The sequence below is a fragment of the Diadema antillarum genome, unplaced genomic scaffold (assembly GCF_040938485.1).
Source record: "Diadema antillarum isolate AM-2024a unplaced genomic scaffold, OU_Dant_1.0 seq00000297_RagTag, whole genome shotgun sequence".
NCBI classification, from domain to species: Eukaryota; Metazoa; Echinodermata; class Echinoidea; order Diadematoida; family Diadematidae; genus Diadema; species Diadema antillarum.
In genome coordinates this window covers 2,513,299-2,533,306 of record NW_027271320.1, presented here as the reverse complement: position 1 = coordinate 2,533,306, position 20,008 = coordinate 2,513,299, and the positions used below count along the sequence as shown (strand labels likewise).

General features: G+C 33.6%; 1 protein-coding gene across 1 annotated transcript in view; it reads left to right on the top strand.

Moving 5' to 3' along the window:
- LOC139730192 (uncharacterized) overlaps positions 1–20,008 on the top strand; it is a 92,232-nt gene that overhangs the window by 38,249 nt on the left and 33,975 nt on the right. Inside the window, exons 6-14 of the mRNA XM_071641087.1 lie at positions 7,728–7,799; positions 11,585–11,656; positions 12,748–12,932; positions 15,220–15,340; positions 16,010–16,209; positions 17,189–17,255; positions 18,240–18,329; positions 18,742–18,911; positions 19,232–19,326. Of these exons, the coding sequence (XP_071497188.1) occupies positions 7,728–7,799; positions 11,585–11,656; positions 12,748–12,932; positions 15,220–15,340; positions 16,010–16,209; positions 17,189–17,255; positions 18,240–18,329; positions 18,742–18,911; positions 19,232–19,326 (1,072 nt within the window). The remainder of the gene's footprint in view (positions 1–7,727; positions 7,800–11,584; positions 11,657–12,747; positions 12,933–15,219; positions 15,341–16,009; positions 16,210–17,188; positions 17,256–18,239; positions 18,330–18,741; positions 18,912–19,231; positions 19,327–20,008) is intronic.

The following is a 20,008-nucleotide window of genomic DNA, read 5'->3' as shown; positions in this document are numbered from 1 at the left end:
AGGAATACTTTGCTGAGGTTATGCATGTATTTGTGGATAAACATGTATGTCTGCAATTGTTACAGCTTAATGTAGTATTCTTATACAACTTCTATTTTCTGTTTCCGTAGTGAGAGTTCGAATCTAACAAACTTTTCCAATATAGAAAAAAAAAGACATTTAACACGAGAAAGGAAAATTATTTTAAAAAAAAGGTGTTCGTTGTCCAAAATAACCCATATACAATAGCTATCATAGTTTCTTAATGCCATTAAAGTTGTTCTTAAGCTCCCATAATTCCACTTGACGGGTTGATATCCTTTCCTTAAACAACAGATTTATATCAGAAAAAACAAACAAACAAACAAATATGTCCTGCAATCCTATCCCGTCCATGAATCCTCACCACTACTCTTTCGACAGCGATAATTTTGATTTAATTTATTTTAACAAAAAAAAAAAAATTAAAAAAGATATGTGGTCCTTGTCCTGTTTTCAGGTGTTTGCTGTAATATACCATTTCGTATTGCTTGGCAGTTGATATGTGCAGAGAAAGTTTTGTTTTTGTTTTTTGTTTTTCTTCAATTGTGAATTGTTTGTCAATGTTATAGACTATTGTATTTGTTTTGTTTTGTTGTTTCAGATATCTCAGCGGGAACAGATTTCACTTTCTCCACGAGAATGTCTTTACAAATCTCTCTTCTCTCAGTTACCTTTCTTTGTCAACAAATGAAATAGATTTTCTTCCGAAAACTGCTTTCCATCGGTGCACTAGCCTGACAACATTGTAAGTGTTGAGTGATGTTAGATGAGGAAGTAAATGTTAATTTTTTTCAAGAAAATTCACAAAGTGTGTTCCTTTCAATTAAAATCAAATTTTAAGTATAATGCAAAAATAATTTCAGCATTTTAAATCTTATTTGATAAGATAAGGAACTATTCTAGATTGACGTTAAGAAAATGTTTTGCTGCCTATAAATAACTGTGCTTCACGAAAGTCACAAAATGTCAAACGCCCCTTTACCCACTTTAATTAGGTATAGTTAAAATGTGTGATCCTAGGCAATCTTCTTTTTTTTTCAAGAGAAATTTTCATTTATGTAACACTAGAGCTTAAAGCACAAGTTTAACCATTTTTTGTTTGACAGCAAGTTTTTCCGAATTAGTATCCCTTTCATCGATAAAATAGATTCCTTCAATAATGTTGACGTTATAAAGAAACAAAACAGTCGCTCTTCGTAAATATGTCTTTGTCCTTCATATGTTTTGCACTTCCCTTTCTATTACTAAACTGTTTAGGATTCACTACGCATTAATTCTTAAAGAAGCGTACAACAGTAGATTCTCTTTTTGAGAATAAGTAGCTGACAGGTATAAAGCAAATCATTTAATAACGATGATAACATGCTTGTGTTTATTGAGTGTATTTATAATAATTTCTTTATCTGATAGCCACAATCAAATTTAGAAATTATTGATCTCATGACAGCAATGCATTTGCTAAAAGCCCATAAGAGGCAGCAATGAAGTTGTTTTTGCTAATTGCCTTTTCGTGTATTTACAAATATATGCTGCTAACAAATAGCAGAGGGATCAAGTGCTGTGAAACTAATTATTTCCAATATTCTGTGAAAGAAAAATCTGTAAAAGACTTGAAAAAATTGAAATGAAAAGAAAAGTCATAATTATATAGGCAAATCATGTATGATATGATAAGTGTTTGTAATTGTTTTCTTTTTATGCCAAAAATGTTTTTTTTTTTCAAGTATACTGTATTGCTTTTCGCACTTTTGGAATGTCATATAAAATGTCGAATTACCTAGGTAATGTAAATCCTATTTGGGTTTTTAAACAAACCGTTTTCGGCAGTTTTCTTATTTGAAAACCTTTTTTTTTGTAGAATAGTGCTCTTAAGAATGCCTTCCATTTTTTTTCAACACCTTTACAAACTCTTTACCTTGAACCCTTATAACTTTGTTTGTAAATTCCATGATGCAGGGTAAATTGTTGTGTTTTTGTTTCAAAGGATGCTTGATAACAACAGACTCGGACGGATCCTGAAGGTTCATTTCAAGGACTGCCCTCTGACCAGCCAGATTAATCTGAGAAATAACGAGATCGCGTATATCGAAGAGGAAACATTTTCACATGTCACAGGAATATCCTCTGTCTATCTGGAACACAATGAGCTCACAGATATCTCGTTTGTCAAGGGATTCCACAACAAGAAACTGACGTATTTGTAAGCTAATTGTTTATCCTGTTTTGATTGGTAGACATGCTTCAAAACTTCGTCACACTTGCAGCACATTTTAAAAGCAGACGATTTGAGTATTCAAAGGTGTAAGATAAGTTGTAGCAGGTACATGTATTAACAAACAATAACAAAAGTGATTTAAGAATAACCTACTTATAATTGCCAGTTTTCTTCTCTTGATATTTCTTTTTTTTTCTCTTACCTATATCTTGGTAGTAAGTAAAGTGGAACCAAGCGTGGTCAATTATTGTTCTATAATATGTGACTGTGCACCTCAAAACAAACAAAAAGTCGCCAGACATGAATTTTTAGTTAAGATCATATTCTAAAAGAGCAGACTTTAAGCTTTAAAATGAATTATAACTCAAATCAAATGGACTCTCCTAACCTATCTAAATATTGGAAAGAAAGCACAAACTCAGGAAAAGTATGAACTGAGAAAAGAGGCTCTGAAGTACAATGTCTATTCAAGTGCTTAATCTTTACCAAACCGTGCTGGCTGTGCGATGAATGGGACAAAAAACAGGAAGTAGACCACCAGAGTAACAACAATGAAGTGATTATCAGATTAAACTGAAATTAAGCATGCCTCATTAACACATTCTGTCCATAATTAATGCCAACTTTCAAAGCAGTAGCACTATCCTTTCAAAAGTTATTAGAGTTGAAAGTGAAGAGTGTGGACAAGGTTTTTCAGAAATGAAAAAAGGGATTCTAAAGACACACCTAATCACACTATTCTACCAAAAATGTTCGAGATAAACTGCTAGAAAAACACACTTTCCTGCCCGTTTTATGATACCAAATTTTAGCATAATGTAAAAGAAGACCCACTCTTTCAGAAAATATGAAAAAGTCAAGTTCGGTTAGGTTGACCCATTTCACTTATTTTCAGTCCTCACGCAAAATCAGTGTGTGCGACTTTATGTTCGTTTTGAGGTGCACGGTCACATATGTGCGAAGACATCAATAGTTTAAGTCCTAGGACTCGTTAGGACCGCCTTTATTAATATTTCTTTTCTTGGAGAGTAGGGGAGAACCAAAGGTGACTAAAATTATTGATCAAATGTTGCATATCGGATCTCATTCCACCAAGACATAAACAAAAACAGTTTAGGATCTAAAGTTAGTGATTATGTCTTTTAAAATTGAGGTAAAAATTTAGTAAGCAATGTAAAATATATGAGCTTAAGACATTAGAGTGGAATGATTCCCAACCACTGTCGCCTTAAATAAAATGACACTAAGCAGATTTTGCGGACAGGATTTTGTGATTTGGAATTGATAGCAAGAATTTGAAACGCTATAAGCATGTATGTTTTTTATACTATTATTTTTACATTTTCTTCTAGAATGTTAAATTCATCTTTCTACATCAATTCTTTAACAGGAATCTACAATCTAATCGCATCACTTCCATCAAGGCGAGGACCTTTTGGAACCTTGAAACAACCTATCTGTACAGTATACCCCTTTAAGTTAATTTGAATTCAAATTCTGATTCACAATATAACCATATTTTCTGTTTTAGCGCGATTTCCTGAAAAAGGGCTTTGAATATTAATGATAGATAGGGTAAAACATGTCATTATTGCAGGCAATATATATTAACATCCTGTGATTGAGAGAAAAAGTCTTTGACATTGAAATATACATATATATATATATATATATATATATATATATATATATATATATATATATATATATATATATATATATATATATATATATATATACATATACATATATCATTTCTGAAACACTTGTTTCGAACATCATAGGATACACCTGACTAGCTTTTATCGAACGAATACAAATTATGAAAATCGTGTACTTGTACTTTTTTTCTTGTTTTTCTTATTGTTATGCCGCATTTGCCTGTCAGATCATTCCATTCATAATGCCCTTACTAATTAGATTTTATAAACATCTTTTAGATACCAATCACGCTTATCTAATAGCATAACAGATTCAAGATGAAATATGCTGCATGAATGCTAGTTAACAGAGCAAAATAATCTAACGATTCCGTTTCTTAACTCACGACACGCATCAGCTGTCAGATAAATATTACTTATTTGAATCCATGTGCCTTCCGGCACATCTTGTTTAGAATGATTGTTTTACTTTTTCCCCTATTTCTTTTTTTTAAAGTTACTTACAGAACAACAGAATCGACCGAATAGAAAAAGACGCTTTCAAGAATGTTCGTTGTACATATTTGTAAGTTATGGGTACTTACATAGATTTTCGTTAATATTTAGTATATATATATATATATGAATGTATAATATATATCTATGTGTTGTATATACATATGCATGATTACATATTTTTTTTGCTTTCATATTCGTTGCATTTCTTTTATTTCACTACCAACTAATACAATTACAGCACATCATTGACAGATACATAGATATACAAAAAAGAATGCTTCGTTTCTCACTCGAGTCTAATCAAATATCACCATAATAGATGTGATTTGTAGACTTGTAATAAACATAAATCATATATATATATATATATATATATATATATAAGCCTAAATGTTTTTTTTAATATTACTTTGTCATCTAGTGTAAGGTTCCTTACATTTCAAATGATTTGTAAAAAATTAATCGAAATGGGCAATAAGAAAAAAAAAAATCAATACCGAAGAGGCAGAACTCTAAATAATAGAATTACAAATCTGCATTTACAAGTATTTACTTAATGTGTTTTCTCTCATTTCAGAAATCTACATGACAACAACATTCGTGTGATTGCAACTGAATCTTTTGTTGAAGTGTCTGTGAGGTGATTTCTCGTTTTTGTTGTTGTTGTATTTTGTGCATAATAGTGTTTTCTTTTTTCCTCTTTTCACGTCTGTTTTAGAAATTTTTATTTCCTTGATATACCTATGACCCAAGGTCATTCAGAGACAATCTTCTTGCAATGAATTTAAATATCAAATAACATAAATGTTTTGGGATTTTTTCTTTTTTTTTCAGTATTAAGTTTTCCATGTATACACATTGAAAAGGTAAAACAGTCGCTAGAATGTTTATATCAAAGCAGATTGCTTCGCAAGTTTTAATTCATATTATACTTCACAAATATCAATATTAGATTAAACATTAATAGCACAGATTTTTGAATCCTGTCAATAATAAACGGACAAAATAATAGAGATATATGATATAAATTGTAATCATAATGATAACTTGTTTAGATCAGATTGTTCAAAGATAAATTTAACGGGACCTACAATGAAACAAGCCTGTTCGACTGTGGGCCCCGAATAATAATGTTTGACTATTAGTGTTTACGTAACGTTCGGCAATTAAATGGGTCTTTCTAACCATTGGCACTCATTAAATGTATATGTATATAGACAATTTTAATGATTTCATTGAGCTAAAGAAGTTCGCTAGTTCAAGTTGAAACCGAGGCTTCAACACCTTTGGCAACACGGAAAATGTAAATGTTTCCTTATGTGCAGTGGTTACCTTGAATGTAGAAAAAAAAAAGGTTATTATTATTATTATTATTATCATTTTTATTATACTGTGCAGTATCTCATTCACTATCAACAACAACCTGCTAGAGAAGATTGAAACCAGAGCCTTCGTAGACGTTGAACTCCCCGAATTGTAAGTGGATATAGCAATATGTAACGTTCAATAATGGTTGTACGTGAACATTTGAAATTCCTCCCGAGTGAAATATACATTGCACTGTGTGAAATACACGGGCTTTTTTCATATACATCTGATGTAACAATAACAAATGCAAAATGTCATTTCTTGTTTTTGAAAGGAAAATAAAATGAAATAATAAATTCAACCTTGGTTTCAGACTGAGTAATATTAACATCAGTATGAAATTATCAAAAAGAAGTGTTTTGAACTGAAACGTCAAAACCAAATTATTAGTTTCCTAAATCCTTGTTGGTTTTGTTTAATGTTAATGTTTGGTGTATTTTCCAATTTTATTGATAATTTACCTTTCAATACACATCAGACCTTTGCCGTCAGTACGAAATGAAATAAATGTGTTACTACCAATAGTTACTTTTACAATTCTGATGCATTTATTTTTATCCATCTGCTGAGAATAGAAATCTGGCTTACTTCTCTCTGACGTCACTTCCTACCCATGCCTTCTACGGACTGCGAGTATACGACAATTTGTAAGTGCAAGAGGATAGATAAAGGTGTTGTAAATCACTCTGCACATACAATGGACAAAATGTTCATGTTTTAAAACCGGAAGGAGTTAACAAGGACATACACATTCAAAGTCCGAGAACTTTTTAACTGTTAGTGGATTTATGTTAAGAAAAATAACGAAAGACGTTTGCTAGGAAAACAAAAGTGTCTTGTCAAGCAATTCCATGTTCATAAGGTGATGTATATGCTAAACATTTATTTGCCACAAGAACATGAGGACAACTTCTGACACGCGTCTATGTCATGAAGTTAAACTATGTGTAGCGGTAAAATTCCTTAGTCTGTCTCTACTTTATCTTTTAGGCGTTTGGAACGAAACGACATAGCATTCATCGGGACGGAAGCCTTTTATGACGTACGGATCTCTAGACGTTATCACTCTTCTACAAAACTGTAAGTTTTTAGAAAATGATGGATTTCATATAAGTATTTGATTTCCTGAAACAAAACCTTTATATTTAATTCTTATTATATGAAGAGTTTGTTCGTAAAAACCGATAAGTCCTTTTGAAGATTTTGAAGTACGGTCTCTGTCATAAAGTACAAAATAATACCTTTTAAATGATATATTGGTCACTACATATAAAGGTTCATTTTTGAAGTTATGGTCAAAAGAAGCAAAAATTTTCTTATTATTCTCTTTATTGTTCTTGACTTTTAATCGCAAATATCTCCATTTGGCAAATATGGACTTATCGGTTTTTGCGAACAAACTCTTCATATATTAATGAAAAGTTTTCAATATTTTATGATCAAGTACATTTTAAGAAAAGATGTAAATAAAACTGATTTGATTTTTCTTTTATACTAGACATTGTAAAACTTTGATATTTCGAAGCTATTCACCTAAACTTTCAAAAGTATTAGTAGCAGCAGTGACAAGAATGAACACTAAAGGGGGGAAACAAAATCAGTTCTTGGCAAAGAGGAAGATACGTGTCGCATTTGTTGTCCTGGTACTGGTTTAGTGAAAACAGTGCGTATTTAGTTGGTTTTCTTCTAAAACTTTTTATTTGAAACGAACGACGACATGCAATTTCAGTTGGTTTCTGTTTATTTTGTTAAACATTACATGTTTCCATTCGTTTAGTAGAGGAGATTAGACACCTTTTTTTATATAACAGTGGTCTTGAAACCAGGCATTGGCAAACATGAACAACAACGAAAAATTACTGCACACGAACCTTTCTTACTCTCCTTTTGTGGAAATTGACGTAGTTTGATTGACGTGCTTAAGTAACTGGATTAATGTTGAACTGTAAAACGTTCGATTCTAGGTACCTCCAAGACAATGTCATACAGGAGATTGAAGGCAAGATCTTTGGGGGTTCATGCGATATGGACGAAATGTGAGTATTTTTACTGTTTCGCTTTCCCTGTGATTTTTCAAAGTATCATAATTTCAGAGCTAAAGTTTCTCATAAATAGTCATTATATTGCGTTCTCCGCTAATGTCTTACAAGTTGAAACATAATCTAAAGGCACAGTTCGTAGGTTGAGGTTTAAATGATATCCCTTGACCCCTTTCCCCTTAAAAAAAGGTGCTTGAAGATTTTTTTTTCAAAGGCAAATTGCAACGTACAGCATTTCTGTAACATTAGGAAAAGGTTGGTTGTATCGAAATCCTCTTCTACTAACCATTATGCTAACAACACAGCGCTAACTTCGACATACTATTATTTTTGTTAGTCTCCTTGGTCTAAATTGTATTGCTTTGTCCCTATGTCAAACAGAGCTTGAGAAGAAATTGAAACACCGCAAACAGAAATGCATATAGAATGTATGAATTTGCTCGAAAAAAAAAAATGTTCTGACTGTCGTATTTCTCAATCTTCCTTATATTTACAGTCATATTCAAAATAACAAGATCGCATCCCTTCCCGACAATTCATTTGAAGACGTCTCAGCAGAAAGAGTGTAAGTAGTTGTCTACAATAATACAAAGGGGCAATGCATTTTGTCACACTCAAAAATGAATTTGAATGCATTCCATAACCGTAGGCTGAAGGGAAAAACGTGTACTTCTAGACAGTTATTCCCGTGACTATGCAAACGAGAACTGTTCCAATTGTTTTATTGTGTAATGTCGAATGATGTCGGTGGTTAGTCAATAGTACTCTGAACTCAAATGACATACTGCTGAAATTGTTCATCCTGAGTTACAACGACGCGTGTACCCTCGCTCTTAGTGACCATTTTTAAGATTTTAAAAGAAGGTCTTTTACAATAACACATTTTTTTTTGCCTTTATCATGGATACTATGGAAGCTATACTTCTTGTATTGTGTTTGATTTATTGTTATATATATACCACACCAGGTTTCTGGAAAAAAACAGACTGCAAGTTTTTCCAGCACTGGCTTTTTCGCCTCTGAACATGGAACACATTGACCTGGCATCAAATATGATTGGAACGATTCCGGATGGCGTTTTCCTTTTCCTCACGAATACTCGTATCATGTATGGAAAATATCACATTTGTGTTATCTTAGTTGGTTTGTTCCTTTTGGGTTTTTTTTCCTTTTTAATTACACTTGGTTGCATATCGCTGATAAAAATGAAAAGGGTCAAGTAAGTATGGTATAACTTCATGCCAGTGCTATTTTTCCAAGGCAATTTAACCAAAAACTATTCGGGGCTCCATGGAATGCGCATCTGTATCATTGTTTGGAATGACGTTTTATAAAATTCCCGTTTATTGCTGCAGTTGCTAAACACACAGATTTCGTAAGCGTATTCTGCAGATAGTGTCATTCTGCATGCGCGCTCGCATGGTTTAAAGGAGACCTCAGTATGATTTTCAAACTTTTCATTTGAACAGTTAAAGTATGTTATACTTGTTACAGAGTTTCAGAATACACAGTGGTTGGGGCGAAGAATAACAATAGTTTTATTCTAAAGATCTACAAATCGCAATGATGAAAAAGGTTGATGGCAGGGCTGCTGAATTATAGGAGTGCATGAGTGGGGACTCAATTTGTAGAACAATGCACGTAAGCGCGTAGAAAATGTATACTCAGGTAAAGTTGTCAGGCAAGTAATATTGTAATAGATCAAGGACGACAGAAATCCAACAACTTCCCGGGAATATACAAGGCATTGTCATTTGTATTATGTTATTAGTATTTTTTTTTTTGGGGGGGGGGTGTGGGGTGCCACATTATGTCAAAATTATGAATATCGTCTGCAGTTCTCATTCAGTCATTTGTAGGCAGCTGAAGAGATTGGTTGAATGAAAGAAAGATAGATGGGTGATATTTAAAAGAGACTATGTAAACCTGCAGCAATTGGCAACGCATTTATAATCTGTAGTTTGTTTTGCTCTGATTTTCTTGTCTTTGAAGTGATGAATATCACTAAAAAATAACATAAGATTTATGCTTAATAACGTTCAAAGAAAGGCAAATGGAACATTGGGTCAAAATAAGAAAACTTGTTACCATAATCTCACTGAAGACGAGTGAATACATTGGTTTACAATTTTCATTCAACACAATGTTCTATTCCTTTGCAGAAATCTGCAGCAGAATCACATTACTCGCATTTCGGCGGCACTTTTCTCTCCGCTAAGCAGCCTTGAAATCCTGTAAGTACCATCAAAATGTATATGTATGTATATGCATATATATATATATATATATATATATATATATATTTTTATTTATTTATTTATATATTATTATTTTTTTTTTACCGTGAACCCATTACAGGTTACAGGTCCTATGCAATGCAAATGCATGTTGACTTTTGTCTATCTACTATACCCTGGCCATCTCTTTTGTAGCAAGAATAATGTGATCGTGCATCATCAACTAACAAGAAGTCGCCGTGCACTTTTTTTTTTTTTTTTTTGTTCAGGGCAGATTCTAAATGAAGAGACTCAAAGCTTTAAAAAGCTGTTTATCTCAATGGCAATTGACTTTCCTAAGCTATCTAAACATTTGAAAAAACGCGCACGCTGGAAAAGTGTGGACTGGGAAAGAGGCAGGATGAAGTATATGATCTATTCAAGCTCTTAATATTTTAAGTACCAAACCATGCTTGCTGTGCGATGGATGGGATGTAACGCACAGGGCCACAAACAACGAACGCTGGGATAATCAGATTTACCTGAAATCTAGCATTCTCTATTAACACAGTCTGTCCATGATTGATGCAAACTTTCAAAGCAGTAAGTATCCTTTCAGAAGTTATAATAGTAGAAAATAAAGAGTATGCAAAGAATTAAAAAAAAAATGCAACGGGGCCTCTAAAGGTATACCTCATTATATTACTTTACAAAAAATAAAACAAAAATGGGTTGTAGAAAAACCGCTTTTCAATAAAACTTACTTTTTCATTCACTTTGTGATCCATAACTTTCAAATGACGTACACGAAGAGAGGCTCTTTTAGAAAATATGGGAAAAAGAAACCATGATTGTCAGTAGTTTGCTCAAACGAAATAATTCGAATTACAATTAACATTTCAATGCACCTTCCCCTCATCCGAGCATAATTTGCATACATATAAATCATTCAATTTATAATTAATAACATACTTGGTGTAGTAACTATTAAAGTATTCAAGGTTATAGAAAGTGCAAACACAGAAAAAAAATCGTTTTTTTTTTCCTAGGACACTAAATGACAACGCCATATCAGAACTAGATGATGGAGCGTTTGACGGATTAGGACATCTTCGCACAATGTGAGTATAAAACTGATCAAGCAGGTTCACTGGTTAGTGCTTAATTAATGTTTTACATGGAACCAAATACAAAAAGAACGGATGGTTCTGTGTAAATTACGTGAAGAAGGTTTGTAAACATTTTTTTCTTCACTTGCAGTGTAGAAAATGTGTCCGTACGAAATTGTAATAGCACAGGAAAATAGCTTTCACTTTTGTTGCAGTCATAACGATGGAATGAGTTTCGTACTTGCTCGTGGACAAATTATTATGTTTCATATTTTAATTGACGGAATCAGAGGGGTGTTTTTTTGCCTTTTTTTAATCATGACGTTATATGGATCGGACACGGTGTAGTCTTATAGATTACCATAAGCAGCATATCTAAATGTTTAACTTTTTTTCTAATGTTAGAGTTTTCTTTGTTCATTTGTATTTTTCTTTACTTTTTTTCTCTCATATGCAGAAATTTGACGAATAATAATATTGAGACCATTGGCACCGATTCTTCCATTCGCCACCTGAATGTTACGTCATTGTAAGTGAAACACTTTGAAATGCCAAATCTGACCGTTTATTATTTTTTTTAATTATGCTCCCCCTCTATCTCTCTAAAACTAGTGATCTAACATTGAGGTATATCAGAAAACAACAACAACAACAGCAGCACAATATTCTTAGCTTACTTGTTTTAGCCTTATATTCTTGGCGAGGTATTCAAACGTTAGATATGTACAAAATGAATCACTATATATTTTTTCAAATAGATTTATATCAGTGTGAATGATGAAAATAACAGTAACAATACATGTACTTGTACATGTATTACACAAAAAATAATGTACTTATGAACACTTAAGGATGAAAAACAAATCATTAATAATATTAAAATGAGAGAAATAGACATGAAAACAGTGCTGGATGAAAGTGACAAACCTTTGCCGTAAAGTGTGTAGAGCCTGGTTCGTTGACAAGTTTAAGAAGTATACCTGTTCCAGCACAAGTAGTAGATTCGTTAACTGTATTCAGTTCTTTTCGACTTCATTTTTCGCCACAAAAAAAAAATAAAGCAAACAAACACAGCACAATCATATCATAGTATTTTTTTTTTTACAAGAGAATAAGGTTAACAAGACATTGATATTAAACAATATGCATCAATAGTGAAACATAATAATATCGATTGGCTGTATATGAACACTGAAGTCATCACAGTAAAACAGCCAATATGCAATGTGCAAAAAGAAAAATAATAAAAGGACAATGCTCATATGATTTGATAAGTCACTGGCAGAATATCAATGACCCCCCCAAAAAACAAACAAACAAACAAACAAACAAACAAACAAACAAACAAACAAACGAGAGAGCCTGATACTGAGTTTTTAGATACTAGCGACATCACCAAATGTTCCCTCATCAGTGGCTTTTATAGGGTTATTGCTAATGTGACGTTAGTTTTTGTTTACTTTCGCTAAATTATCGCATGTGACTGGGCCTCTAAATAATTTTTAGGTATTTACTGCGTGGTGAAGGTAAATGCGGAAATCACCTAACTTATGCATGAGCTTGTAATGTTTGGTATTTCTTTTGTAAATTCTCTCTCGTCTTCATAATATTTTCTGGTAGTGATATATCGGGAAACCCCCTCGTCTGCACTTGTGGCGTCTTCTACACCATGTATGAAATCCAGAGCGCCATAGTCGGCGGAGAGTGTGAAGGTCCCTCCTCGCTGGTAGGCACTCACTTTGTTCGGAAGAAGTCAGGATCACCGTTATATTTCCTCAACCGGGACGAAAAACTCTTTCAATGCAGTAAGCACGTTTTAGTTTATCACTGTGTCTGACCGAGTGAAGATGTGTTTTATGCGTGTGTGTGTGTGTGTGTGTGTGTGTGTTTGTGTGTGTTTGTGTGTTAGTGTGTGCTTGCATTTATACGTATACTACATTACCAAGGGTAAGATAAGATATTTAGGTGCTTCCCTCATTACACGCAATATACACATGTATATGTATATTATATATATATATATATATATATATATATATATATATATAATGTATATGTGACCGTGCACCTCAAAACAAACACAAAGTCGCACACACTGATTTTGCGTGAGGACTGAAAATAAGTGAAATGGGTCAACCTAGCCGAACTTGACTTTTTCATATTTTCTGAAAGAGCAGGTCTTCTTTTACATTATGCTAACTTTTGGTATCATAAAACGGGCAGGAAAGTGTGTTGTTTTAGCAGTTTATCTCGAAATTTTTTGGTAGAATAGTGTGATTAGGTGTGTCTTTAGAATCCCATTTTCATTTCTGAAAAACCTTGTCCACACTCTTCACTTTCAACTCTAATAACTTTTAAAAGGATAGTGCTACTGCTTTGAAAGTTGGCATCAATTATGAACAGAATGTGTTAATGAGGCATATTTAATTTCATTTTAATCTGATAATCCCTTCATTGTTGTTACTCTGGTGGTTTACTTCCTGTTTTTTGTCCCATTCATCGCGCAGCCAGCACTGTTTGCTAAAGATTAAGCGCTTTCAAGAATAGACACTGTACTTCAGAGTCTCTTTTCTCAGTTCACACTTTTCCTGAGTTTGAGCTTTCTTTCCAGTATTTAGATAGGTTAGGAGAGTCCATTTGATTTGAGTTATACATCATTTTAAAGCTTAAAGTCTGCTCTTTCTGAATATGGTCTTAGCTAAAAACTCATGTCTGGCGACTTTTTGTTTGTTTTGAGGTGCAGAGTCACATATAATAATTTACCGAATTATGTAATTGAAATGAAAGGATTTTTTTCAATCATTGTGATGTTAGTGGCCCTTTGGGTAATTCCCCCGCTATCAAAAAGAAAAGAAAACAAAACAAAACAAAAAACGAATATACAAAAAAATGTATGTTTAACCCTATAAAGCCCAAGCTATTTTGACCCCTTCCAGGCCCAAGGGGGGGGGGGGGGGCACATTGTGCCCCCCCCCCCATAGAACTTCTTTATTATATGATGTATGACCTTCATATTTGGCACATGGGTAGAGCAACTCGTACTCTACATGACCCAACATTTGAAATTTCTCAAGGTCATCCATAGAGGGCGGTCTTTACCAAAATATAAAGAAATACATAGGAAATACGCTAAAATCATGTTTTTTCTGTTTATTTCTTTATCCCCAGTATATATCTTTTTTTTTTATATCAATCACTTTCATATTTACCACAAAGGAAAAGCAAGTCAAACTTCACTCTTTGTTATGGTTCAAATTTCTCAAGGTCAACACATGGGGGCGCTTTTCATTGCAATATAAAGAAATATATGAAACCTATGATGTATTGCTTGGAATGGATACATATATTGGTATCACATTTCATATTTCCAAAATAATGTAATTTTGAGTTTGTAGATTGATAATATGATAAACAAATGATATTACAGGCAAAGCTTGTGTGAAGATAACACAAAATAAAAGGGTAGTCTTTGGAAAATGCTGTATTTTTGATTATTTCTATTATATCTATTGTTTGATGCCTATGTCATATAGAAAATAAAGGAAATAATAAGAAAACCATTTCAGGGTAATTCACAACCATAATTCCTTCATCCTTTGGTCCTTCAGCAAATTACAGCCAAGAAAACCTCCATTTCATCCATCATTATACTGTTAACTGAAATTGGAACAGAAAATCATGCAAAATCTGACGAACATGATTGGCAGTTTATGGTTGCCATGGCAACCTGCAATATGGGACATAGCTAAATTATACATCAAAATGTGCGCAATAAGATTTTAGGAAAAGTCACCAAATTTGGTAGAAATCGGGTAAAGGGTGTAGGAGCGCCAAACAAAAATATGGTAGGGGGGCACAATGTGCCCCCCCCCCTCCTTGGGCTTTATAGGGTTAAGGTCAAATTGTTCGTTAGAAGCACTGTTTCTAATGCATTGATCAACAACTACATAATTATTTCTTAATTCTTTCGAAATTCGAAGCTAAAGCTATCACCAAAACAACACGTAATAAATGAGAGGATTGAGCAGGAAATTGGCAAGCACCCCGAAACTCTTGATGTATATTTCGTGACCCTTTATTGCCCCATCTCAGCTCCACTGGATTTCGAGGCAAGTGCCCCTGCCTACCAGACAATCCTTGCGAAGTGGTCCTCGCCTGACACGCCTTACCCGATATTTGATGACAACCTGGCTCTAAATACCTATGTGAACTGGTACATGTCTGTCACATTGCGTTTTCATTTAAACATTATTGTATTATACATATTCGAGTCAAGGTTGCTCGTATAGACGAAGGTGGTATCTTTATGTATTTAAGCTACAACGCCTGTCGAAAGAAGTTTGATCTTAGCATAAAAAAGGAAAAATTAAATATATTATTATCTGACTTTATGCAGGTTGTGTTATATAGAATGCATATTTATCAGCGGCTGATATTTAGAACATTACTTTTACTCTTTTGTCACTAGATGCATATTCGATTCAAAGCTCCTGTGAGAGACATGTGTTGTCAAGTATATTAAGCAATAATTAGTTTCGAAACTAGTTTGACCATGATATGTAACATATACTAAAAATAATCAAATAATGTGAACTACTGTTCTTTCATGCAGCATCTCTATTTTATAGCGCATATTTATTTGTTGCTGATATTTTGCCTACTACTGTTATTCTCTTGTCATTCTTTATTCTGTAAAAACAAAGAAACAAAAAGAAAACAAAATTTAGGAAAAGAGGACATAGAATAAAGACAAACCAAGCTTTTTTTTTTCTACATAACGTTTCCCCGCCCAACTACTTTTCAGTATTTACTTTTCTCTGCAACTTTGCAGCTTTCTTTGAACATGTTTCTCTTTTTGTATTTTTTTTATCTGATATTGAAGGACATACACGTACACAGTCACCTGCAACAGTGACAAAGGTTTCGTTGCCACGGGCAACACGACTGAGCTCTTCCTCCTTCTCGGACCAGACGACGGGGTAAAGGAGGACACCCTGTACACGTGCTCCGCCACGTTAACGTTTAATGGCAACACGAGTGTGGCTGGAAACAGTGCATCAGTTTTGACTTTGGCAGAACCAAGTAAGTTTCGTGACTGAAGGAAAGGAAAGTGAAGCTGCACCTTATACGTATCATCGTTCTGTTAGTAGGGAGCAAAAAAGAAATAAGTAAATATAATACAATTTATTCAAGAATAACGTTTTGGCATAATCTAATATGGTACGATAGTGATGAAAGCCTTAAAGTCAGGAAGATTGTTTACTTTATTCCATAAATGGATGTCTACAGGAGCATAATTGTGTACAAGCGTTAGTCCTGCCTGTTAGTTTCTATGTATTACACACTGGTGGTGAAAGAGTAATTTTAGTGAATTTTTGAAAATCAAATGATTTTCTTGAATATGGATGGTCTAAATTTGAATGTTGAAATTAATATATTTCGCAGAAATTAATGTTATTCGCTATCGTGCGACATCTTAATTGTTTCCTCTACTTAGAATATATCGCCCTATCATAATTATTATGTATGTATGTGTTACATATGCAAAGTATGATTAACAGACATTTTTTAATGAATATTTTCTTGTGTATCATAATTTCCCACATTTTTTTTTTTACCTTTAGAGACGCCTTACAAAGTAATGCAATTATGAACATTCATTCAGACAACTGCTCTTATTTCAAATTGTATTTATTACATTCTCATAAATTGCTTTACGGTGTAAGATTGTTTTAACATTTCTACATGTATTTCAGACTTTTTAAACACCCACTGAAATGTACTAGCGTTTTATCCATCTTTAGTTATTATCATGTGTAATCTGCATTTTGTTTGGAAAGAATATAAAGGACAGGCAATTATTTTTTAAGCATTAATTATAATCATCAATTCTCAACAAAAAAGGAGGGACAGAAAAAAGAAATAATTTCTGTCCAATAGAACATTCAATCAAAATAATCACTTTGTCCTTCATTCTTAACTCTCCCTTCTCTTAGGTATCTATGTGATCCAATATGTAATATAATTGATTATTTCAATATGGGGGTTTCACATTCAACAGATAGCGTCAATGGCTCAGTTGACAGGGAAAGCAACATCACCTTGCCTATTACCTACTATGATTTCAGGTAAATGTCAGTAATCCTCATTATGGTGTACGGATAACTTAATTGTTATCAAACATCGTATAATAATTATGTCTATCTCTTCATGCAGCTGCTGATAGGTAGTGTCATGGACATAAGCTAAACTAGTATCAATGATTTTAGATTGTTATGTAGTAAAATATTGACCCCATGCAATATTCCGACAAAGAACAAAACTGTAATTCGAATGCCTCTGTCATCTTGAGTACATAAAACTTCTTTTAGATCTTTATGTCCTCGTTTATCATGCGGTGATCAAACACACAAAGCAAAGATCACAAATTCACGCACACACTTAATGGTTCTTGATGATATTTGCCTTACATTCAGTATTCATTTGTGTGTGTGTGTGTGTGTGTGTGTGTGTGTGTGTGTGTGTGTTTTTCTCGCCATCCACACTCCAGTTCCAGTGAAGGAGATTTCGATTCTACCGTGAAAATGCTGAAGACCGCCCCACATTACGTCGAAACACCATTTACCTCCTGGTTGAGCGAGACCGACCCTCCAACCAGTGGGGGCCTCTCAAGGTGGTTTCATGACGTCGACAATAACTTTGTGACGGAGGCCCAGCTAGTGCTCCCATTGGTCAATATAACGTCAACAAATCAGTCAATATACAGGTTGGTATAATAATTCATGTCCTCGGTACTATGTACACTGAAGTGTATTTGATTCCTAGTTTCTTCCTTTTTCGATGATTTTTTTTTTTCACAAAGACTTACAAATGAGTACGGGAGTCCGAGTACGGGAAAAATCAAAGCTGATTGTTTCCGCCTCCTGTCAGTTTTCCTGTTGCGTATCGAAAGTTTCGTAATTTTTGAAAATATAGAGGCAAGGGATCTAATGACGACTAGTGTTTGTAGTGTATGAACAAAAAGACACTTTTACTATCTGCCTTAAAATATGGTAATAAAATGATTAAAATAAGGTAAATGTGTTTCCAATTATATTTGTGTCTTTGTGCAGATTTTGGGAAGCTTCTTTCTTTCCATTGGATGACGTCGGGTATGGCTCCCAGTCCCAGCGAGACTGTGTATTCCAGCTTCACAATTTGGGGTTCGAGAACGTTGTCGTTTTTACTTTTAGAAAACAAAAACGTAGTATCGTATGTACATTGTATGTCCATTAATATGTCAAGGGTATGTGATTGTATTACGTGAGTGTGGGCAAGAGTGTGTGTGCGTATTATGTGTACTTTGGCTATCACTGATGTCATAATAACTCGTACCGCTGCTTCTTCAAGATACATAGTTTTAATAAAACAATGTACATATTTATTGATAGTATTCATCATGTAATTGATGAACATGATGAGAACGATGTGATGCATTCACTGCATGTGATTCAAGCATGATTTCATTGTTTGAAGTAAAAACTGAAGGTGATTGAATTCCACAGTCGATTTCGGCATTCATCGGGGTAATAAACCAACTGTTTGAAATCAAAAATAATACATATTTACGTGAAGTTTTACCAGCGCTATCAGGACAGCGATTCGCTTCAACGGGAATGAAGAACTCGCCGTCGGAGGAGGCGAAGAAATCTGGGTCTTCCTAAACAAAGTCCTGGTCGTAGAGCTACACAGAGGATATCAGTTTTCAACAAACTGCAAGAAAATTACCCTTAGGCAAGATCACAGTAAGTTTATTTCTGCCAACAATTTTCATCAGTCACTAAATCATATAATGATGAAGACATGACCCCAAATAAAGAAGAAGAGTAATCTAAGTTCGAGATTATGGTCACTTGCATTGTCTGTCAAAAGTGCAATGAACACAGTTATGAAATAAAGTTGGCTCACTCCGTATATCATATAGGTACTGCCTTACTGTGCGTGATATTCAATCACTTTTTTGTTTTTTTTTTTTCAATGTCTGGCGAGAAACACTATCATTATTTTTTAAGAATAATGCACTATAACCATTTCCCTTGTTTTGTTTTATTTTTGTATGTTTTAGTTGGCACTTATTTCGCCATCCGGGAGGGCGACGTGATTGCAGGAGAATGTCATGTAAACAGTGATCAATCTGACGTGCAGTATTTAGACTTAGTGGTAAGCTTATTTCTATCTCCTCTTTCTACAGCCTTTTCCACTTTTTTGTTCTTAGTGTTTGTGGGGTTTTTTATATTTTATTACGAAATTACACCAAAATTCCTCGATGTTTTGATATAAGGGTTTAGTCAAGACATAGATAGTGATTACACCGTTTGCCGTCATATTAGCTAACCTTGCGTCAATAATGTTAATCACTTGAAATTTAATCTACATTATGTTGTGTCGTGACGTGCACACGTGACCTTTGACCTAAAGGCCCTTCGTTTTCGCAGTCATTTTGTAGGAAAATGTTCCACAATAGCGTAAACACTTGAAGAGCAAATAAAGTACAGAAAATATCTGTCATAAACACGTGGAAGGCAAAATAGCAAAGATAAATAGGTATCTACTCAGTATTGATGGAGAGCGGTCTTAAATTGAAGTTTGTTTTTCATACAATTACGTTACAAAACATGCTTATCACTCATAAAAAGGTCAACATGTCATCAATGTCACCAATACACCTTCCGTGACCTTCTTTAATCATTTCAATTTTATCATAAGTTATTATATAAGTGTTATAAAACAGGTATTAATTATAAAAAATATTTCTTTAAAACTTTTGGGATTCAAACAATTGTGTTTAGCCTATGTAAAGAAGCGTTTGTTTCATAAGTGTTTTTTTCTGATTTGATTTCAG